General features: G+C 41.7%; 2 protein-coding genes and 1 pseudogene across 2 annotated transcripts in view; 2 read left to right on the top strand and 1 right to left on the bottom strand.

The window, feature by feature from the left end:
- Positions 1-25,227, top strand: part of DNAH9 (dynein axonemal heavy chain 9) — a 1,064,222-nt gene that overhangs the window by 552,374 nt on the left and 486,621 nt on the right. The gene's annotated exons all lie outside the window — the stretch shown is intronic.
- On the bottom strand, positions 1,959-2,906 carry LOC100471318 (putative olfactory receptor 2W6). The gene has a single exon (XM_002930755.3). It carries the CDS (start codon positions 2,901-2,903, stop codon positions 1,959-1,961), a length of 945 nt encoding a protein of 314 aa, XP_002930801.1. The 5' UTR covers positions 2,904-2,906.
- On the top strand, positions 15,725-23,454 carry LOC100472068 (annotated as a pseudogene).

The following is a 25,227-nucleotide window of genomic DNA, read 5'->3' on the forward strand; positions in this document are numbered from 1 at the left end:
AGTTGATCTTACCAATCAAGCTTTAAGTAGAGAAGGTTGTTTGAATCTTGTTTGTTTTTATTAAAAGCAGGTCAGTCAGAGAAAGGCAAATATCATATGATTTCATTTATATGTGGAATACAAAAATCAAAACAAATGAACAAACAAAACAGATGCAGACTCATATAAATACAGACAACAAACTGATGGTTGTTAGAGGGGAGGGGATGTGTGAAATAGGTGAAGGGGATTAGGAGGTACAAACCTCAGTTATAAAATAGATAAATCAAGGGGATAAAAAGTACAACAGGAAATAAACTCATTACGTGTGTGGATGCTTTGCTAGTGATTTTCATGTCACAGAGTCTCAACAAAGAGAATAAGGATAAAGAAAAGGACTGGAATTTAGGACAATAGGCAAAATTTCTTCGATCTTTTATTTTCAAATCACCTGGGTGACTTCTTGAGCTTAAAATGGAAACTTAAATGTTCTTTTAAAAAAAAATATTTATTTATTTATTTTAGAGAGAAAGTGAGCATGAGTGAGGGTAGAGGGAGAGGGAGAGAATCTCAAGCAGATTCCCCACTGAGTGTGGAGCCCAATGCAGGGCTAATAACTTTAACATCATGACCTGAGCCAAAATCACAAGTCAGAACCTTAACCAACTAAGCCACCCAAGCACCCCTAAATGTTCTTTTTTAAGGTTTATTCATTTATTTTAGAAAGAGTGTGTGTGCTCGTGCATGGGTGGAGGGAGGGGCAGAGGGAGAGACCCTCTGAGCAGACTCCCTGCTGAGCACAGAGCCCAACTCGACTTGGGGCTTGATCCCATGACCCATGAGATCATGATCTGAACCAAAACCAAGAGCCTGACCTTAACCAACTGAGCCACCCAGGTGTGCCAGAGGGGTATATTTATAAATATCCACAGGTAACTACCTAGTGGCAGAATTTCTGGGTCAAAGGGCTTGTGCATTTTTAATTTGGATAGAAATCACCTTTTTAAATGTTCTTTTGTAATCATAAAGAAAGACCACATTTGGCTACCAAAGAGTTCAAAATTTAACTGCAGGGAACCTAAAATCACAAGAGACTTCTGGCTCCCCACTCAGCAGGGAGTCTGCTTCTCCCCCTCTCTCTAACCCTCCTGCTTCTCATGCACTCCCTCTCCCTCGAATAAATAAACTCTTTAAGAAAAAAAGAAGAAGAAAGAAAGAAAGAAAGAAAGACAGACAAATGAGCAAAGGGAGAAAGAGAAAGAGAAAAAGGGACAGAGAGAAGGGGCAGCAAACCAAGAAACAAACTCTTAACTATTGAGAACAAACTGATGGGTACCAGTGGGGAGGTGGGGAGATGTGTGGAATAGGAAGTGGGGATTAAGGAGTGCATCTGTTGTGATGAGCACAGGTGTGTTGAACCACTACATGTGGAAGTGTTGAACCACTACATTGTACACATGAAACTAATACTACACTGTATGTTAACTAACTGGAACTAAAATAAAAACTCAAAAAGCCAAATAACAGAAAATAAAAACAAGAAACTCCTCACTTAAGAAGAAACAACCTATCTAGGCGGAGTCCTATGATTTGACTGATGTTTTGCCCACCTCTGAAAAACCACCATAGTCATAAATAAAGGAGTTTCAAGAGGAGGCCCCTGGTGTTGTCTCATTTTTATTTGACATCTCATGACTTAATCTGAAGACTATGTGCTTTGAATTAGTGCTACTGGTCCCCTGAAGTTGTGCATGAAGCCCAAAGATGGATAAAAGGCAAGTAGAGAAGAAATTTCCTAAAGTAGATGCCTTTAAACTGAAGAAAACCACTTCACATCCAGAGAGCTGGGGATGAGGTCACACTCAAAATCATCACACCCAGCTGTGTTCACTCTACTGTGAAAGTTTGCTCTCCACATCGTCATATACATGTCTAAGAGAAGGACTCCAGAACATCATCTATTACAGCATTCTTCTCACTCAGGCTTCCCTGGCCCCCTTCTCTCCCCTCAGGAGCCTCTTCATTGCCCCCTTTACATCCTTGTTCCTCAGAGTGTAGATCAGGGGGTTCACACTGGGAGTGACGATGGTGTAGAAGAGGGTGAGGAACTTGCCTTGGTCTTGGGAGTAGCTATTGGCTGGCTGCAGGTACATATAGATGATGGTCCCATAGAAAAGGGAGACCACCGTTAGGTGGGAAGAGCAGGTGTTGAATGCTTTCTTGCGCCCTGCGGCTGACTTGATCCTCAGCACAGCAGCAGCAATCATGCCATAGGAGATGAGGATCAGGGAGAGGGGCACCAGGAGAAGGGCGACACCCAAGGCAAAGGCAAATGCTTCCACCAACATGGTATCTTCACAGGACATTGCAATAAGAGCGGGCATCTCACACAGGAAGTGGTCCACTGTGTGGCGTCCACATCGGGAGAGTTGCATTGTCTGGGGACACATGACAAAGGAGTTTAGAAAGCCACAGAACCAGGATACAGTCACCAACTGCAGGCAGAGACGTGGGTGCATGACCACAGTGTAGTGCAGAGGACGGCAGACGGCCACGTAGCGGTCATAGGACATGACAGCCAGGAGAACACACTCAGTTGAGCCCAACACCATGTAGATATAGAGCTGGGCCACACAGCCATGGTAGGAGATGGTCTTCTCTGGACCCCAAAGGTTCCATAGCAGCTGGGGGACAATGCTCGTTGTAAAGCAGAGGTCCAAGAAAGAAAGGTTCCTAAGAAAGAAGTACATGGGTGTGTGGAGCTTGGCATCCATGATTGACAACAACATGATGGCAGTGTTGCCCACAAGAGTCAGGATGTAGAAGACCAAGATAAAAGCAAAGAGAATTATCTCTAATAGAGGGCGATCAGAAAAGCCCAGCAAGATGAATGCTTGTTGATAGCTGTCATTGTCTCTTCCCATAGTCTCCACCAGCTGTTATGGAAACACACAAGCAAGTATTGAATAAGACAGCAAATGAAGACTGTACCCAGAACTCTCCAATTTCTGTGCACTGACTCTGAAGTTTAGAGAGTCATCTGCTCTTCCACACTTTATTAGCATACACTTATTGATACCTATTGTATGCAAAGCAGTGTGTCTGATTCTCCTGGAGGGAAGAGGATGAGTTAACTCAGAAGTTAACCCTCCTTTGTAATAATTGTAAATAATGAGGAAGAAGGGAGGAAGGAAAAGGGGGCAATGAAGAGCTGAGTATGTTGCAAATTATTCCCAATTGATCAGANAGCTACTCCCAAGACCAAGGCAAGTTCCTCACCCTCTTCTACACCATCATCACTCCTAGTGTGAACCCCCTGATCTACACTCTGAGGAACAAGGATGTAAAGGGGGCAATAAAAAGCTAAGTATGTTGCAAATTATTCCCAATTGATCAGAGAAGCCCCTATAAAAGAGTTTAAGTTCAGGGACACTGCTGTACCTGAGAGGTGGCTTGGTTTTTTTGTTTTGGTTTTGGTTTTTGGTTTTAGGTTTGTTTGTGGTTTTTTTGGTTGTTTTCCAAATAACAAGTAAGAATTTTACATGTGGGGGGGAGGTTAAGATGGCGGAGGAGTAGGGGACACCTTTTTCAGCCGGTCCCCTGAGTTGAGCTGGATAGGTACCAGACCAGCAGGAATATCCACGGAATCAGCCTGAGACGCAGGAAGATACATCTGGATCTCTACAAATGAACATCTCCAGCGCTGAGTATCGAGGTACGAAGCGGGGAGCCGTGAAACCGCGCACAGATATCGGAAGCTAAACAGAAGGGGGAGGGAGCCGCCGTGTCAGGGCGCCGGGAAGCGGTAGCCACCTGCAAGGGGGAGCGGACAGACCGCGGACCCGCACGCTTGAGACAGCAGGCTGAGAAGGGAGCTCCGGGAGCGCACGCGGGACGGCTGGCGGTTGGCGGGCCACCTGCACGGGGGAGCAGGCGGACTCGCGGACGGCACCCGCGAGACAACAGACTTAGAACGCGAGCTCCAGGAGCGCGCGCGCAGGGCGGCTGGCGGGCCACCTGCACCGGGGAGCGGGCGGACCGCGGACCCGCACTCTGGAAACGGCAGACTGAGTCCGTGAGCCGGGAGCGTGCACCACCAAGCATCTCACGGAGCTCCGGAGCTCCGGTGTGCTCACTGGATCGAGGCTGAGACCGGGAGCTCCGGGAGCGTCCGCGGGGCGGCTGGCGGCTGGAGGGCCACCTGCACGGGGGAGCAGGCGGACTCGCGGTCAGCACCCGTGAGACACCAGACTGAGACGGGGAGCTCCGGGAGCCCGCGCGGGGCGGCTGGCGGCGGGCGGGGTTGGAAACACAAAGGACAGAGACGTGCCGGCCCTGGAAGTGAGGGCTGGGACGCCGGGTGTGGGGCGCACAGCCCGGGATGCTGCAGGGTTGAGCAGCACCAACAGAAACAGAGTTAAAGTGGCCAGAACATCAGTGGAGAACGATCCGCGATCCCTCTGTTCTGAGACAGAGGCTGAATTTCAGCCGCTGCTGCTCTCTCAGAAGAGGCATAGCAAACCGCCAGGGAAAGCCGCCAGAGAACAAAAGCCCGGAAATACCGGCTCACAGGGTGCCCATCCCCATCCCCCCTCGCAAGGGACACAGAGACTCTACCCAAACAGGGTTTTCTGAGTACCGGCAGGCAGGCCCCTCCCCCAGAAGGCAGGCTGAAAAATCAAGAAGCCCACAACCCGGAGCGCCTGAGTGGCGCAGTCACCAAGCACCTGTCTTCGGATTAGGGTGTGTTTACAACGTTCCGGAAAGGAGTCCCTCATCGGGCTTCTCCACCGGGAACCTGCTTCTTCCTCTCCCACTCCTCTGCTTGGGTTCCCTTTCTTGCTGACTGTCTCTCTCTCTCTCAAATAAATAAATAAACTCTTTAAGGAAGAAGCCCACATCCCTAAGATCTCTATAAAACAAGGGCGCACGGCCTGGGTCCCAGTCAACACTTGGGCTCTGGACAACCCTGCAATCTCTCTTCATCAGAATGACGAGAAGGAGAAGTCCCCCCCAGCAAAGAAAAGATAATGAGTCTGTGGCCTCTGCCACAGAATTGGCCTCGGCCACAGAATTAATACATATGGATGTATCCCAATTATCAGAAATGGAATTCAGAGCAACAATGGTCAAGATGATGAGTAAACTTGAAAAAAGCATCAGAGAAAGCGTTGCTGAGAATATAGAATCCCTAAGGGCAGAAATGAGAGCGAATCTGACAGAAATTAAAAATTCTATGGGCCAAATACAGTCAAAACTAGAGGCTCTGACGGCCAGGGTCACCGAGGCAGAGGAACGCGTTAGCGAATTGGAGGATGGGTTAGTAGAAGAAAAAACGAAAATAGAAGCTGGTCTTAAAAAAATCCACGCCCACGAATGTAGATTACGGGAGATTACTGACTCTATGAAACGATCCAATGTCAGAATCATCGGCATCCCTGAAGGGGTGGAGAAAAACAGAGGTCTAGAAGAGATATTTGAACAAATTGTAGCTGAAAACTTCCCTAATCTAGCAAGGGAAACAAGCATTCGTGTCCAAGAGGCAGAGAGGACCCCATCCAAGCTCAACCAGGACAAACCTACGCCACGGCATGTCATAGTGCAATTCGCAAATATTAGATCCAAGGATACAGTATTGAAAGCGGCCAGGGCAAAGAAATTTCTCACGTACCAAGGCAAAGGTATCAGGATTACGTCAGACCTGTCTACAGAGACCTGGAATGAGAGAAAGGCTTGGGGGGGCATTTTTAAAGCTCTTTCAGAGAAAAACATGCAGCCAAGGATCCTTTATCCAGCAAAGCTGTCATTCAGAATTGATGGAGAAATAAAGACGTTCCAAAATCGCCAATCATTAACCAATTTCGTAACCACGAAACCAGCCCTACAGGAGATATTAAGGGGGGCTCTATAAAGGTAAAAAGGCCCCAAGAGTGATACAGAGCAGCAAGTCACAACCGATACAAAGACTTTAAAGAGAAATGGCATCATTAAAATCATATCTGTCAATAATCTCTATCAATCTAAATGGCTTAAACTCTCCCATAAAACGCCACAGGGTTGCAGATTGGATAAAAAGACATGACCCATCCATTTGCTGTCTACAAGAGACTCATTTTGAACCCAAAGATGCATTCAGACTTAGAGTAAGGGGATGGAGTACCATCTTCCACGCAAATGGACCTCAAAAGAAAGCTGGAGTAGCAATTCTCATATCAGATAGACTGGATTTTAAACTAGAGGCCATAGAGAGAGATACAGAAGGGCACTATATTATTCTTAAAGGAAGTATTCAACAAGTGGATATGACAATTATTAATATATATGCCCCCAACAGGGGAGCAGCAAGATACACAAGCCAACTCTTAACCAAAATAAAGAGACATATAGATAAGAACACAGTAATAGTAGGGGACCTCAACACCCCACTATCAGAAATAGACAGAACACCCTGGCAAAAACTAAGCAAAGAATCAAAGGCTTTGAATGCCATACTCGACGAGTTGGACCTCATAGATATATATAGAACACTACACCCCAGAACCAAAGAATACTCATTCTATTCAAATGCCCATGGAACATTCTCAAGAATAGATCATGCTCTGGGACACAAAACAGGTCTCAGCCAATACCAAAAGATTGAAATTATCCCCTGCATATTCTCAGACCACAACGCTCTGAAATTGGAACTCAACCACAAGGAAAAACCTGGAAGAAACTCAAACACTTGGAGGCTAAGAACCATCCTGCTCAAGAATGACTCGATAAACCAGGAAATCAAAAAACAAATTAAACAATTTATGGAGACCAACGAGAATGAATACACAACGGTCCAAAACCTATGGGATACTGCAAAGGCAGTCCTAAGGGGGAAATACATAGCCATCCAAGCCTCACTCAAAAGAATAGAAAAATCTAAAATGCAGTTTCTATATTCTCACCTCAAGAAACTGGAACAGCAACAGAGGGACAGGCCTAACCCACTGACAAGGAAGGAGTTGACCAAGATTAGAGCAGAAATCAATGAATTAGAGACCAGAACCACAGTAGAGCAGATCAACAGGACTAGAAGCTGGTTCTTTGAGAGAATCCATAAAATTGATAGACCACTGGCAAAACTTGTCCAAAAACAAAGAGAAAGGACTGAGATTATTAAAATTATGACTGAAAAGGGAGAGGTCACGACCAGCACCATTGAAATTGCAAGGATTATTAGAAACTTTTATCAACAGCTATATGCCAAAAAACTAAACAATCTGGAAGAGATGGAGGCCTTCCTGGAAACCTATAAACTACCAAGACTGAAACAGGAAGAAATAGATTTCTTAAATAGGCCAATTAACTATGAAGAAATTGAGTCAGTGATAAACAACCTTCCAAATAATAAAACTCCAGGCCCAGACGGTTTTCCTGGGGAATTCTACCAAACATTCAAAGAAGAAATAATACCTATTCTCCTAAAGCTATTTCAAAAAATAGAAACAGAAGGAAAGCTACCAAACTCATTCTATGAGGCTAATATTACCTTGATCCCCAAACCAGGCAAAGACCCCCTCAAAAAGGAGAATTACAGACCGATTTCTCTAATGAATATGGATGCCAAAATCCTCAACAAGATCCTTGCTAATAGAATCCAACAGTACATTAAAAGGATTATCCATCATGACCAAGTGGGATTCATACCTGGGATGCAAGCATGGTTCAACACTCGCAAATCAATCAATGTGATACATCATATCAACAAGAAAAGACTCAAGAACCATATGATCCTCTCAATTGATGCAGAAAAAGCATTTGACAAAATACAGCATCCTTTCCTGATTAAAACCCTTCAGAGTGTAGGAATAGAGGGTACATTTCTCAATCTCATAAAAGCCATCTATGAAAAGCCTACTGCAAGCATTATTCTCAATGGGGAAAAGCTGGAAGCCTTTCCCTTAAGATCAGGAACACGACAAGGATGCCCACTCTCGCCACTATTATTCAACATAGTACTAGAAGTCCTTGCAACAGCAATCAGAAGACAAAAAGGGATCAAAGGTATCCAAATCGGCAAAGAAGAAGTCAAACTGTCTCTCTTTGCAGATGACATGATACTCTATATGGAAAACCCAAAGGAATCCACTCCCAAACTATTAGAAGTTATAGAACAATTCAGTAAGGTGGCAGGATACAAAATCAATGCCCAGAAATCAGTTGCATTTCTATACACGAATAACGAGACTGAAGAAAGAGAAATTAGGGAATCCATCCCATTTACAATAACACCAAAAACCATGCGTTACCTTGGAATTAACTTAACCAGAGACGTAAAGGACCTATATGCTAGAAACTATAGATCACTTTTGAAAGATATTGAGGAAGACATAAAAAGATGGAAAAATATTCCATGCTCATGGATTGGAAGAATTAACATAGTTAAAATGTCCATACTACCCAGAGCAATCTACACTTTCAATGCTATCCCGATCAAAATACCGAGGACATTTTTCAAAGAACTGGAACAAATAGTCCTTAAATTTGTATGGAACCAGAAAAGGCCCCGAATCTCCAAGGAACTGTTGAAAAGGAAAAACAAAGCTGGGGGCATCACAATGCCGGATTTCGAGCTGTACTACAAAGCTGTGATCACAAAGACAGCATGGTACTGGCACAAAAACAGACACATCGACCAATGGAACAGAATAGAGAACCCAGAAATGGACCCTCGGCTCTTTGGGCAACTAATCTTTGATAAAGCAGGAAAAAACATCCGGTGGAAAAAAGACAGTCTCTTCAATAAATGGTGCTGGGAAAATTGGACAGCTACATGCAAAAGAATGAAACTTGACCACTCTCTCACACCATACACAAAAATAAACTCCAAATGGATGAAAGACCTCAATGTGAGACAGGAATCCATCAAAATTCTAGAGGAGAACATAGGCAACAACTTCTATGACATCGGCCAGAGCAACCTTTTTCACGACACATCTCCAAAGGCAAGAGAAATAAAAGATAAAATGAACTTATGGGACTTTATCAGGATAAAGAGCTTCTGCACAGCCAAGGAAACAGTCAAAAAAACTAAGAGACAGCCCACGGAATGGGAGAATATATTTGCAAAGGACACCACAGATAAAGGACTGGTATCCAAGATCTACAAAGAACTTCTCAAACTCAATACACGAGAAACAAATAAACAAATCATAAAATGGGCAGAAGATATGAACAGACACTTTTCCAATGAAGACATACAAATGGCTAACAGACACATGAAAAAATGTTCAAAATCATTAGCCATCAGGGAAATTCAAATCAAAACCACACTGAGATACCACCTTACGCCAGTTAGAATGGCAAAGATAGACAAGGCAAGAAACAACAATTGTTGGAGAGGATGTGGAGAAAGGGGATCCCTCCTACATTGTTGGTGGGAATGCAAGTTGGTACAGCCACTCTGGAAAACAGTGTGGAGGTCCCTTAAAAAGTTAAAAATTGAACTACCCTATGACCCAGCCATTGCACTACTGGGTGTTTACCCCAAAGATACAGACGTAGTAAAGAGAAGGGCCATATGCACCCCAATGTTCATAGCTGCATTGTCCACAATAGCCAAATCATGGAAGGAGCCGAGATGCCCTTCAACAGATGACTGGATTAAGAAGCTGTGGTCCATATATACAATGGAATATTACTCAGCTATCAGAAAGAACGAATTCTCAACATTTGCTGCAACATGGACGGCACTGGAGGAGATAATGCTAAGTGAAATAAGTCAAGCAGAGAAAGACAATTATCATATGATTTCTCTCATCTATGGAACATAAGAACTAGGAGGATCGGTAGGGGAAGAAAGGGATAAAGAAAAGGGGGGTAATCAGAGGGGGGAATGAAACATGAGAGACTATGGACTGTGAGAGGCAAACTGAGGACTTCAGAGGGGAGGGGGTGGGGGAAGGGGATAGCCTGGTGATGGGTAGTAGGGAGGGCACGTATTGCATGGTGCACTGGGTGTTATACGCAACTAATGAAGCATCAAACTTTACATCGGAATCTGGGGATGTACCGTATGGTGATTAACACAATATAATAAAATAAAATTAAAAAAAAAAAAGAATTTTACATGTGGCAGATTGATCAAAATATGTTTCAGGAAGAGAAAGTAGTATTTGCACAGACACAAAGAACCAAATTCGTGGATGACATTCAAGGAGTTCACAGATATGCATGTCACACAATTCCTTAACAACACATAATTTTATTGAGATTAAACACAATAACATTTGACACTCACTATCAGAAAGAGTCAAGATGATAGGCTGTTTTCTGCCTCTGTAAAAGGCACAGCTACACACGTGTGTCCTGATATGCAGTTTCTCTCTCCATGCCTTGGCTTTTCCTAGTGCACACTGAAAGGCGGCTAGATCCTTTCATGTCCCCACCCAGACCTCACAGGCCTACAGGACTGGTGGCATCAGCACAAGCCCTGAACACTTTCAGCTCTACATGTTTCCCATAGCTCATGGCAAGCGCTTTGCTGGGGTTCAGCCTTATAGCACTAGAGTTCACTAGGCTTGTATCAGCCATGGAGATGGCTTTCAGAAATTGCTTTGTACAACATGCAAGAAGGAAGCTGTGGGAATAAGAATACAGAAACATTCTGAGGTGTGTGTCTCTGTGTGGCTGCTGTCAGCACCTGTCTAGCCTGACCGTGAAGAATTCACTAATTCTACCCCACTGGGGCTGCACTCAGAAATTCTGCCAGTTCCCAATTACTGCTCGAGGTGTAGGACCCTCAGTAAACCCCATGAAGACACAGAAAGGGGCAGAGAATGAGAAGCAGCCAGCCAAGAACCAAAGATGGCGTGACCTCACTGCATGAGGAGAGCGCTCAACGGGTTCCCATGAGTGGAAGGAGAGACCCAACACAAATTGCTTAGCAACTTGCATCACTGAAGGCCTAACTCAGCAAAATTGCCAAGTTATCACATTTATTTCTTTATAATATATTAATTCTAGGTGACATTTCTCAATATGCTGTACCTTCACTGCAAGATGACCCGATGCTCATTCTCATGGCCAACATCCAGAGGCCGTCCTCTGTGTCACCCCACAAGTATCTCAAGTATAAATTACAGTACTTGTTTTTTCATGTGCTTTAGCTCATAGCCTTAGTCTGAAAGATGAAATTGCAAGGAACGGAGCTGCTGGAAATGGAGACTGAAAAGGGATAGAGCTATTCCAAAACCTGTCGTTGCTTCGAGAGCACATGACGTTACAAGTCTGCACCAATTTTGACAGCTTTGGCCTAAAGGTCTGAAGCTGTATTGATTTGCTGGGCTTGATTTCTGACAGACTCTGCACCAACACTCCGAGGAGAACCTGCTGAATGATATTCCGTGCCCACCAAGTGGGACTTCATACTAAGCAGTAGAGCTGTTTTTTTGTTTGTTTCAGGTGCACAGCACATCCGAAAAGCCATCATTCTTTCCACATTTACAATAGGTCAGATGTTTCCCAAAGCTTCCGCACCTATAGTTCCGAGCCATTGTCAGAGCATCCCTGCAAGGTGGGCAGGCCAAGCGTCGGGATCTCAGTGTTAGAGAGGTCCATAATGCCAGTCTTATCCATCAGCTAAAAGTTCCCACTCTTCTTCCCTCCCCGTTCTTATTTTAAACTTGTTTTAAAAGTGGTCATTTCCTACTGCTTCTTCCACTGATCTGCACATAAGGGTAACAATAAAGGCCTAACACTAAAATCCATCATTATGAAGAAAAGCTTGTGACCATTCTCAGCATTGCTGGGGAAGCTTTGCAATGCTTGATTGGTCACTGTGCCAAAACAGAGTGACACGGAGGTGTTCTGTTCACTGGGGAAATCAGAAAGGATGATCTGATGTGTATGCATCAAGGTCAGGGGATGGCTTTGGATTGGCCCAGCTAGGAATAGGGAAGCAAGGAGAATGTACTTTCTCCTTATCTATGTGTAATAGATCCATTTTGTTCCGATTTGGTGCATTCAATCATTTCTGACTTGGATGCAGTAACTGTGTTCCAAACTGGAGTTAGTGTGCAAAGTGGCTTTAAGAAAATTTATTCAGGTGCCCTCACAGATATAAACCTTAATAGAACTAGCACACAAGACAATTCTATATCCACATACAAGGGACCGAAGATACAGAAGTGAAACTCATCACTACCACAAAGCTCCTATCCATGTCCTCACTCTTGTTTTTCCCAGATTCTGTCAGCCCTCCTTACTTCAATTCCAGAGATCAACCAGGAGTTTTCTTGGGGAGAAGGCAGCTAATTTTACTCCCTTTTAGTTTCTGGGTCTTCCAGAAGAAATTCCAATGAAAACTCTGATGAGGGACTGAGCACAGAAATAAGGTCTGCCCCATAGAAGTGGTAATGAATCTTTAAGTAGCATGGCAGGGTTGAATAGCTGACTATGGGCTGAAGCCCTGCAGACCAGCCTGAGGGGGCATCTCCTCTGCAGCTAAGGGGGAAGCCGCAGAGTGCCACGTTTCAAACTAGTATGTTTTATGTTACACACATATATACAGGTACCCTAGGGCTAAGGAGATGGCAGGTGACCCCCAGGGAGAAAGGGAAGCATACCATTTCTAAGAGCTTTAAGAATTTACATAAGCATCATTTTATTGGTGCATACCAAGGGGATGAAAAGGCAAATGTAATATCCTGTCCCCTTGGGAATTTGGAATAGTCTGGGGGCTTGGTGACAGATAACAGTTTGTTTACAAAGCTAGGACATTAGGGACTGGTGTTCTCATCCAGAGGTTGGCCCAGGCCCTCATGTATAAAGGCCTTGGGGAGGCATCATGGAAAGTTCCCAAACAAGGGACTCAGGTTTTCATGAGGAGAGAATTGANCATGTATAAAGGCCTTGGGGAGGCATCATGGAAAGTTCCCAAACAAGGGACTCAGGTTTTCATGAGGAGAGAATTGATTTCTGGGTTTCATGTAAAAATAAAAGCAGATCAATGGCTTCATTTGCTCCTGGACTCACAAAATTAAAACCGTGAAACAGTAGGGAGACAAGCAGCCCCAAAGAGTTGATTCTGCACCCTCCAACATGGGGAAGAATGGAGTAAGGGAAAACATGTAGGAAACTCTCATGTCGGTCGTTGCCATATTGAGATGCTGAGAGAAACTTCATTTCTTCTTCTACAGCCACTGTATAGTACAGCCTCTATGTGTATGGCTCCATATTGTGAGGCTGCTATCCAGCCAACCCAGTCCAGTTCAAATGACCCAATGATATCTACCCCTCTCCTGTCCACAGTCACCGTGAATATGTCTTACCAGGTGCCGAAGCTGCCTTTTCTTGCCCCGGGCAGACCTCCCAAACACGCTAGAAAAGTCCCCAACTCTCGGCTTATGTTAGTTCCTTGTATCTACTTATAAATAGACAGATTCACATAAAATAGATTAACTTTGGGCACCAACAATTTTGATATAGTATTATAATTGCTCATGAAACTTCTTAATTCCTGTGAAGTCTGCATCTTGGTGTTCAGATACATGTATTTGTGTATTTGTTTTAGTTTGGGTATATATGTGAGATCTTGGCAAATTAAGTACTTAACATTTCTATTACAGAATGTAAAATTCTTGAAAGCACAATCCTATGCATATTTAGAATTTACAGGAATTTTAGAAAATTATCTGATCCTTGAACAGTAATAACAATAATGAGACAAAGAAAATCAGTCAGAGAGCTGACTGATAACGTGGCCCCTACATTTGGCCCTGACTCTGCTTGTAGGAAGCCACAAAACATGGGCAAGCACTTATAATCTCCAGGCCGGCAATTCCTGAAGTGTAATCGTAGCATCAGCATCATCAGCTAACCTGGGAATTTGTTAGAATTCCAAACTCTTTTTTTCCCCCCTATTGCATGGGTCTTTGTTTCTTCTAGCTTTATTGAGCTATAACTGACATACAGCATTGTGTAACTTTAAGGAGCACATCGTGATGATTTGACATACATTGTGAAATGATGAACACAGTGGGGTTGACTAGTCCCTCCATCATCCCATATAATCAACTTTTTGTATATGTGTGTGGTAAGAACATTTAAGTCCTACTCTCTTAGCATCGTTAAAGTATAATACAGTTCTGTTAACTATAGTCATTGTGGTCTATATTAGAGTCTCCAGAACTTACTCATCTTTTAACTGGAAGTTTGGACCCTTTGGCCAATATCCTTTTCCCCTACCCCACCCCCAGCCCCTTGCTGTTTCTATGCCTCTATGAGTATGGCTTTTTGTTGTTGTTGCTTTTTAGATTCCACATATAATGAGATCATGCATTGTTTGTCTTTCTCTGCCTGATTTATTTCATGTTCTCAAGGTCCATTCATGTTGTAATATTGGCAGGATTTCCTTCTTTCTAATGGCCGTGCAATAATGGAACATTGCATATATATTACATAAAGGAATATTATTGGAATGGATATAATATATAATAAATAATATATAATATATTATATATATTCATATATGTTATATATGTTCATCCACTGATGGACACTTAGGTTGTTTCCATGTCTTGTCTACTGTGGATAAAGCCGAAATAACCACGACCATGCCAATTTCTCTTCAAGTTAGTAATTTCATTTCTTTAGATATACACGCAAATGTGGGATTAATGGAGCATAGTTCTATTTTTATCTTTTTTAAACCTGTACACTGTTTTCCGTAGTAACTGAACCAGTTTGCATTCCTGCCAACAGTGCACGACGGTTCCCTTTTCTCCAAGTCCTTGCCAACACTTGTTATCTCTTGTCTCTGCGATTTTAGACATTCTAACAGATGTGAGGTGGTATCTCATTGTGATTTTGATTTGCGTTTCCCAGATGACTGGTGATGCTGAGCACCTTTCAATGTACCTGTTGGCCATTTGAATGTCTTCTTTGGAAAAATGTCTGTTCAGGCCCTCTGCGTGTATTTTATTTATTTATTTATTTATTTATTTATTTATTTATTTATGAGGGTGGTAGTCACAGCACCTTCCTTTTTTTTTTAAGATTTTATTTATTTAACAGAGATAGAGACAGCCAGCGAGAGAGGGAACACAAGCAGGGGGAGTGGGAGAGGAAGAAGCAGGCTCCCAGTGGAGGAGCCTGATGTGGGGCTTGATCCCAAACTGCTGGGATTATGCCCTGAGCTGAAGGCAGACGCTTAACAACTAAGCCACCCAGGCGCCCCTATTTATTTTTTAAAGATTTTATTTATTTATTTGACAGAGAGAGAGACAGCCAGCGAGAGAGGGAACACAAGCAGGGGGAGTGGAAGTGGAAGAAGCAGGCTCCCAGCAGAGAAGCCTGATGCAGGGCTCCATCCCAGAACACCAGGATCACGCCCTGGGCCGATGGCAGATGCCACTCAGGCACCCCTACGTGCATATTTTAAACAGGTTATTTGGCTTTTTGTTTATTTTTTGGGTTTTTGAGGAGTAGAGGGGTATTTGGGGGGGGGTTGCTGTTGAGTTGTATGAATTCCTTATATATTTTGGATATTAATCCCTTATCAGGTATATGGTTTGCAAATATTTTTTTTCCATTCTGTAGATCGCTTTTTCATTTTGCCAATTTGTCCTTTTGCTGTGAAATGGCTTTTTAGTTTGATGTAGTCCCACTTGTTGATTTTGCCTTTGTTACTTATGCTTTCTTTTATTTTAAAAGATTTTATTTACTTATTTGCGAGAGAGAGAGAGAGAGAGTGAGATCGAGCACAAGCGGGAGGAGGGGCAAAGGGAGAGGGAGAAGCAGACTCCTCACTGAGCAGGGAGCCCAATGCAGGACCCCATCCCAGGACCCTGAGATCATGACCTCAGCTGAAGGCAGATGCTCAACCGACTGAGCCACCCAGGCCCCCTTGTGCTGTCAGTGTCATTTCCAAAAATATTATTGTCAAGACCAATATCAAGGAGTCTTTTTCCTATGTTTTCTCATATAAGTTTTATAGTGTTTGGCCTTGCATTTTGTGTCTTTAATGCATTTTAAGCTATTGTTTTTCTAAATGGTGTAAATTAGGGATCCAGTTTCACTCTTTTGCAGATGATTGCCCAATTTTCCCAACACCATGTATTGAAAAAATTATTTTTTGCCCCCACTGAATATTCTTTACTCCCTTCTCAACTATCAGTTGAATTTGTATGCAAACGTTTGTGTCTGGGCTCTTGATTCTATTCAATTGGTCTATGTTTCTATTTTTATGACAGTGCCAGACCATTTTTATTAATATAGTTTACAATCAGGAAGTGTGATGCCTCCAGCTTTGTTCCTCTTTATCAAGATTGCTTTGGCTATTCATGGTCTTTTGTGCTCCCATATAAATTTTAGGATTGTTTGTTCTCTTTGTGCAAAATTCCATTACAATTCCAATAGGGACTGCATTGAATTTATGGATGGTTTTTGGTAGTATGAACATTTGAACAGTATTAATTCTTCCAGTCCATGAACCATGAAAGATACCATGGGGGTATCTTTTCATTTATTTGTATCTTCTTCTATTTCTTTTATTAAAGTCTTATGGTTTCAGTATAGAGGTTTTTCACCTTCTTGGTTACATTTATCTTTCAGTATTTTATTATTGTTAATGCTATTGTAAATGAGGTTGTTTTATTTATTTTTAAGATATTTTATTGTTAGTATATAGAACTGCAACTGATTTCTGTATTTTGATTTTGTAGCCTGCAACTTCACTGATAAAATTCCAAATTCTTGAGCTGCATTTCAGAGTTGCTGAACCAGAAATTCTGAGCGGGGCCCAACAATCTGTATTTTAATAGACCTGCTAGGTGATGCCCATGCATGTCAAGTTTGAGATCCACTGCTCTATGCTTACATCTCCTTATCCTTAAAGTCCCCTCTAAATGAGTTTGTACTGTTTGAGTAATAATCTAAAGATATTATGTCATAAAGAAAGATTTCAATCGGATCAATTAGACAGATTGTCTTGGGAAATTTTATTATCCATGTGAGATTTCTATGCAGTTTGAAGTATAGAGTGTATTTTTATCAACTCTAAGTTCAAAGTTTCCTATTGATGTCTCAGGGGGGATTTTAATATCAGTTAATATAATGAGCTATAAATGCTTCTACTTACTTCCTTTTCTTGACGTGTTCCTGAAGAGAAGAAGATTTTGAAGCAACTCACAAAGAGAATAATCGACATTACGTCATACCTCTACCTGGAAAACCTGGTTAGTTGAGAGGAAAATGTCACAGAAGCCCACTTGCTCAGGATGGAATGTATTTAAGAGAAGAATGACGTGAAACAGCTAAATTGGCCAATAATTTTTGGTTGCTTTGCTGTAAAAGCTTTAGAAAAGGACCAACCGGGGTTTCAATTCCAACTTTGCTTCTCAATAGCTTTATAATTTTGATTTCCTTTTTTTATCAGTAAAATGGGAGCATTAATAAACAAGTGATTGGCGTGATGATGAGATGACAAGATAATTCCATGTAAGCTTTTTCTCACAAGGGGCAGCTGTGTTGTTCAATCAATCAGCATACAACTCTTGGTTTCGGTTCAGGTCATGATCTCAGGGTGGTGAGATCCAGCCCCATGTGGGGCTCCACACTCAGTGGGGAGGCTGCTTGAGTTTCCTTCTCTCCCTCTCCTTCTGCCCCCGCCCCCGCTCTCTCAAATAAATAAACAAATCTTAAAGAAAAATAAAATAATACAATAAAATGTTTCTCACAATGCTCACACATAGTGAAAATTCCATAGACATTAGTTATAAATCACTGCTCTCCCAGTGTGTAACTTGCCAAGACTTAAATTTTAGACCTCAGTCATGTTAGTGGCACCTCAGTGTGTTTTAAACACAATCATATCACTGATTACTAATAGTAGGACACCTTCTCCTGTACTCACCAACTATTTGTACATCCTCTTTTAAGTATTTTGTCCATTCTTCTATTGGATTGTTACTTTTTTGTTTCCTTATCTATTTGCAGAATATTTTTTTAAAGACTGAATGTGGGGGTCAGAGGGAAAGGGAGAGAGAGTCGCAAGCAGAGTCCATGCTGAAGCACGGAGCCTGATGCAGGGGCTCAATCCCATGACCCTGAGATCACAACCTGAGCCAAAATCAAGAGTCAGATGCTTAACTGACTGAGCCACCCACTCATCCCATTTGTAGAACTTTTTAATGTGTTCTGGCTATTAGCTCTTTGCCAGTTATGTATAATACAAATATTTTTATCCAATTTGAGGCATTCCTCTTCACTCTTTCAGCATTGTCTTTGGATGTAGTCCTTAAACTAGAAAGGCAAAACACCAAAAGAATTTTGAAAAAAAAAAGAAAAATAAAAAGGGAAGAATCAGTCTACCTGATATCAAGATTTATTAACGGTATAGTAACCAAATCTAGGAATTATGAGAGAAGGGATAAACACAGAGATCAATAGGGCACAATAGAAAACCCAAAGATAGACTGATACAAATCATGCCTGTCTGATTTTTCACAAAAATGCAAAAACAAATCAATGGAGGAAAAGTAGCCTTTTCAACAATAGTTGTTGGAACAACTGAACATCCACTGGTAAAAAAAAAAAAATCCATTTAAGTCACACACAGCTTAAGCAAAAGCTACGGATCATAAACTCAAATGCAAATGGATCACAAATCATATAGAAAATTCCTACACTTAACATCAAGAGTACGGTCCATAAAAAATTAATAAATTGGGCTTTATCCAAATTAAAACTTTCATTCAGTAAAAGATCCCATTAAGAGAATGAAAATACAAGCCAGAGACTTGGAGAAAATATTTGCAATATAATACATATCTCATATCCAGTATACATAAATAACTTGAATACCAACAGTAAAAACACCTAATTAATCCAAATTGGCAAGGCAAAGACAACTGATGTCACCAAGATGGCTGGGTAGGAGAGCCAAATTCAGTCCTCCCACAAATATCAACAACCAGACAGCTATCCACAAACAAACACAGCTCTGAGAGAGCTCAGAAGTCCACTTAAGAAGTTTCAGCAACACAGCGTAACAAAAAAATCTTAGAATCACTGAAACCCCCAAAGGTCCCAACTCCTAGTGTAATCACTAAGGTACTAGGGCATTAACTCTCCAACATTAGAATTTTGGGGGGGTGAGGAGGAGACACAAACATGCAGACCATAGCATTGTTTTCATTTTCATTTCCCTAGAGATATTTTTATCCTCTTTTGATTTTCCTTTATCAGATATGTCATTTACAAATATCTTCTTCCATTCTATAGGTTGCCTTTTAGTTTTGTAGATTGTTTCCTTCACTGTGAAGAAGCCTTTTATCTTCATGAAGACTCAATAGTTCATTTTTGCTTTTATTTCCCTTGCATCTGGAGCTGTGTCTAGTAAGTTGCTATGGCTCAGGTCAAAGAGATTTCTGCCTGGGTTCTCCTCCAGGTTTTTAATGGTTTCCTGTCTCACATTTAGGTCTTTCATCCATTTTGAATTTATTTTCTATTTTAGCCAATGTGTTCCTCCACAATGCATATGTTGAAGTCCTGTCCCCACAACCTGTTGATATTAAGAGGTGGAGATGTGGGAAGATGTTCGCTCATGAGGGTGGAACCTCCACAAATAAGATTAGGGTCCTCATAAAAGAGAACCCACAGAGCTCCCCAGCCCTTTCCACCATGTGAGGTGGAGGACACAACAAGAAGTGAGGACAGAACAAGAAGTCTGCAGCCAGAAAAGGGCCATCAATCAACCATGCTTGTACCCTGCCCTCAGACTTCTAACAGTCAGAAGTGTGAGAAGTAAATGTGTGGTTTATAACTTACCCAGTCTGTGGCATTTTGTTACAGCTGCCCAAATGGACTGAGACAGAAAACATGCCAAAACTTATGAGATGCAGCAAAAACAGTTCTAAGTTCATAGCAATAATATATATATATACACACACATATATATGTAAATATGTATGCATATGTATATATATAAAGTTCTATATTTAAAAAGAAGATCTCAAATAAACAAAAACTTTATAGTTAATGATACTAGAAAAAGAACTAAACCCCAAGTTATGAGAAAGAAAGGAAATAATAAATATTATAGCAGGAATAAATCAAATAGAGAATAAAAATAATATATTAACTAAGAAAAAAAGACAAAAGATGCAAATAAGTAAAATCAGAAATGAAAGCTGATACCTTATAATGGAAGGCTCAGAAATTTAAAAAAAGATTATAATACACAATTGTGAACAATTATAAGCCCCCAAAATGGATGACCTAGAATAAAATAATAAATTTCTAGAAGCACACAATCTACCAAGACTGCATCAAGAAGAAATGGAAAGCCTGAATAGATCAGTAATGAAGGAGATGGATTCTGTAATCAAAAACCTCCCAAAAAGGAAAATCCTGGGTGAACACTACCAAACATTCAAAGGACAATTTGCACCAAGTTTTCTTAAACTTTTCCCCAAAACAGAACAGAGAACACTTCCAAACTTATTTTATGAGGCCAGCATCACCCTCATACCAAAAAAAGACATATGAATGGTAAACAGGTAAACAAAAAGATGTTAAACATCACTAATCATCAAAATACAAAGAAAAATCATAATGAGAAATCACAACTATTCAGATGGCTACTATAGAAATTACAAAGGATAACACACGTTATCTAGGCTGTGGAGAAAAGAGAATCCTTGTGCAGCGGGTGGGACTCCAACTTAGTAAAGGCACTGTAGAAAACACTAAAAAGTTTTTTTAAAATGGGCTCTGAACTATAGAGGACAAACTCAAGGTCACAAGAGGGTAAGTGGGTGGGGGGATGGGTTAAATAGGTGATGGGGATTAAGGAGTGCACCTGTTGTGCGTATAGAAGTGTGTACAGAACTGTTCAATCACTAAATTCTATACCTGAAACTAATATTACACTGTATGTTAACTAACTGGAATTTAAATAAAAACTTAAAAAAAAGAAAACAGTATGAAGCTTCCTCAAAAAACTAAAAATATAACTACCATATGATTCATCAATTCGACTTTTGAGTACATATCCAAAGAAAATAAGATCATTACCTTGAAGAAATATCTCCAATCCTAGGCTCATTGCAGAATTATTCATGGTAAATAAGGTATAGAAACAACCTAGTGAATAAATGAAGGAAGAAAATGTGATATACATGTACAGTGGAATATTATACAGCCTTAAAATAAAGGGAAATCCTGACAATTGTAACAGCATAGATGAACCTAGGAGATATTACGCCAAGTGGAATAATCCAGACATAGTAAAACAAATACTGCATGATCTCACTTATACGTAGAATCTAAAATAACATATAGAAGCAGAGGTTAGAATGGTGGTTGACAGGGGAGGGGGAGTGAGAAATAGTGAAATGTTGGTCAAAAGGTACAGTTTCAGTTTAAGATAAGTAAGTGCTGGAGATCAAATATTCATCTTGGTGACTATAATTAATAATATTGTCTTGTGAGATCGTGGTGGTACAAGATGTCCCTTGTTTTGTCCCCTATTAACGTCAAAAATTTGGTACTTATGACAAAAGTGCCTGTGTGGGAGCTGTGGGATGTAGCCCCATAGGCCAGGGGCCCAGGAGGAGTCTCACCCCTTGTGCATCAGGTAACAGGCAGACAGATCCAGGAATGGGCTGTGTAACTAGGAAGCTATTCAACGCTTTCAGCCGCATCACCTGTGAAACACTGAATTGGGCAGATATCCACGGACGAGCGAGATTTTGTAGAATTCCAGGTTTCTAGAGAAATTCCAATACTCCAGGGGAGCAACCATAAGAACTTGAATGCATTCAAACAAGTAAGAGAAACTTTGCAAGTATTACCCCCCACCACCTTAGCAGTATAGTGTGAAAAAAGTGGCGGCCAGGGGCCCCCCACAGGGGGGAAGAGAGAGCAGTGAGCGAATGCCCACTTCACCAGCTCTGTGGAACAATGCTAAAGAAAGGCATCTCTCCCCCACAGTACCCAGATTGTAAAAATGAGGGCTAGGAGGAGACAGATCAAGAGCCAGGCAGGTAAGAATATCGGAGGGCAATAAACCAATGTGTGTCCTGCTGGCTGCATTCTAGGCTTCAGCAGGAAGTCTACGCATAAGCTGCTGGGGAAACCTGCTGGAAAACCCAAGGATTCTTCCCAACTGGTTGAAGGCACCCCTGATGCCCTGAGTGCCAGACCCACACCTCTGCCCACTCTGGGGCCAGCTGCTTGTGCCAGCTTCTGAGAATGGCTGTAAGAGAAAGCTCGGCAAGACAGGAAGTCCATGCAGGAAACAAGCCAGGGTGTGTGAGCAAGGGACAAAACCACAATCTTGCTCTATAGCACCACCTTCAGGAAAACCAAAAAGAAGTTTCCAGCAGCCAGCCTGCTGAGATGCAAGATTGAGAGAAGACATACAAGCTTAAGAATCATGCCACAAAAGGAAGCAGGAAGTGTGGAGCAGGTGTCACTGTACAAAGTCACAGGAAATCCCAAATATAAGCAGGACCAACAAAATTATTCTCACCTGAAGGCAGCTAGTAAAAATTATAGATGAGTGCTACCTCAAATGTGCAAGGAGCAATAGTTCCAAAGAACTTCTTCTCTGAGAGAACACAAATGGCAGATGACACTGTTGCTGTGGAAGGGGGCCCGGAGGCTCGGGGTCCCTGGAATGGAAGGCCATAGGGGCTTGCGCAGAGGCTTCGGCAGCGGCATCCTGGCCAGCCATGATTGGGGCTGGGCCGCAGCCACCGAGCTCATGGAGGCAAGGCCAAGGACAAGGAGTGGATCCCATCACCAAGCTGGGTCACCTGGTCAAGGACATGAAGATCAAGTGTCTGGAGGATATCTCTCTCTTCTCCCTGACCATCAAGGAATCTGAGATCATTGACTTCTTCCTGGGAGCATCTCTCAAGGATGAGATTTTGAAAGCAGACCTATGCTGGCTAGTGGATCAGGTTTAAGGCATTTGTTGCCATCGGAGATTATGATGGACATGTTGCTCTTGGTGTCAAGTGCTCCAGGGAGGTAGGCACTGCCATCTGTGGGGACATCACCCTGGCCAAGCTTTACATCCTCCTGGTGTCATGAGACTACTAGGGGAAGAAGATTGGCAAGCCACACACTGTCCCATGCAAGGTGACTGGACACTGTGGCTCTGTGCTGGTGTGTCTCATCCCTGCCCCTAGAGACACTGGCATTGTCTCTGCTCCATGCCCAAGAAGCTCCTGATAATGGCCCATATTGATGACTGCAACACCTCAGCCAGGGGCTGCACTGCCACCCTGGGGGACTTTGCCAGGGCTACTTTTGATGCCATCTCCAAGACCTACAGCTGTCTCACCCCTGACCTCTGTAAGGAGACAGTGTTCACCAAGTCTCCCTATAGGGGATTCACTGACCATCTTGTGAAGACCCACTCCAGACTCCATGCAGAGGACCCAGGCTCCAGCTGTGACCATCACCATAGTTTTATACAAGAAAAATTAAGTGAACTAAAGCTTGTTTAAAAAAAAAACAACCCTCCAAAGAACATGAAGAATCAAGAAAATATAATATCGCCGAAAGTTGATACTAATAATGCAATAACCAAACACAAAAAATAAAGTCCTGGTGGGGAGCCTGGCTGACTCAGTCAGTAGAGAGCATGCAACTCTTGATCTCCGGGTCATGAGTTCAAGCCCCACCTTGGGTGGACAGATTAGTTAAAAATAAATTATGTAAATGTATATATATACCTGCTATCTAACCAATAAAGAATTCAAAATAGTTGTATAGTTGTTCAGAGGAAACTCCACGACCTACAAGAAAACACCAACAGATAAATAAAATCAGGAAAACAATACACAAACTAAAAAAGAAATGTAAGAGATAGAAATCATTAAAAAAGAACCAAACAAATTCTGGAACTAAAGAATTCAGTAAATAAAATGAAGAATAGAATAGAAAGCATCAACAACAGACAACATCAAGTAGAAGACAGAATCAGTGGGTTAGAGGGCAGAACTTTGAAATAACTGAATCATAGGAGGATGAGAGAAAAGAATGAAGAAGAGCAGAGTCTATGTAATCTATGAGATACCATCAAAAGAAACAATACCAGAATCATTGGAGTTCTAGAAGGAGGAGTGGGAGAAGTGGGCAAAAAGTTTATTTAAAGAAATAGTGGCTGGGTGCCTGGGTGGCTCAGTCTGCTAAGCGTCTGCCTTCAGCTCAGGTCGTGATCCTGGGATCCTGGGACTGAATCCCACATCAGGCTCCCTACTCCTCAGGGAGCCTGCTTCTCCCTCTGCCTCTGCCTCTCTCTCTCCTGTTTCTCATAAAGAAATAAATAAAAATCTTTTAAAAATAGATAAATAAAAATAAATAGTGGCTGAAAACTTCCCAAGCCTAGAGACAAAATTGGACCTCTAAGCTCATGAAATTATAGATCGCCTAATTATTCATATCAAAACAATCTCATCTTCTCCAAAACACATTTTAATGAAACTGTCAAAAATCAAAGACACGAAGAGAATGGTAAAGCAAGCCTCAACCTACCATCAGATTTCTCAGCGGGAACAACACAAGGCCAGAGAGAGTGAGACAACAAGTTCAAAGTGTTAGAAGAAAAATATAATCTAGCATAGAATACTCTGACAAAGTTATCTTTCAGAAGCAAAGAAACAATAAAGGCATTCCCAGAAAGCAAAGGTGTAAAGAGTATATTACCTTAGATTTTCCTTATAAGAAATGCGAAAGGAGTTCTTCAAGCTAAAATGAAAAGAAGTGAATTAGTAACGTGAAAACTTAAAAACCCCCATGTAACACATTGGTAAAGGTAAAGAAATTCAGAAAACTTTAATTCTATAATACAAGGATGTGTTAAGCACTTAACTGTATTATAAAGGTTAAAGGAAAAGAGTACTGAAAGTAACTATAACTACTATAATTTCCTAACAAATACGCAATATAAAAAGAGTTAAGTTGTGCCATTAAAAACATAACATAGGAGAGACATATGGAGTTTTTGTAAAAAAAAAAATCAAAGTAGCTATCAGCATATGTTGCATTGTTATATCGTTAAGATATTTTACGTAAGGCACGTGGTAACCAAAAAGCAAAAACCTAGAGTGGATTTACAAAATATAAAGACAGGAGATCAGAGCATACATACCACCACAGACAGTCATCAACCTGTAACGGTAAGTGAAGGGAGAAGAAAAAGAATAGAACATAAAAAATAGCCAGAAAGCAATTAAGATGAAGACATCAGTAAGTTCT

The sequence above is a fragment of the Ailuropoda melanoleuca genome, chromosome 17 (assembly GCF_002007445.2).
Source record: "Ailuropoda melanoleuca isolate Jingjing chromosome 17, ASM200744v2, whole genome shotgun sequence".
In the NCBI taxonomy this organism is placed as follows: domain Eukaryota; kingdom Metazoa; phylum Chordata; class Mammalia; order Carnivora; family Ursidae; genus Ailuropoda; species Ailuropoda melanoleuca.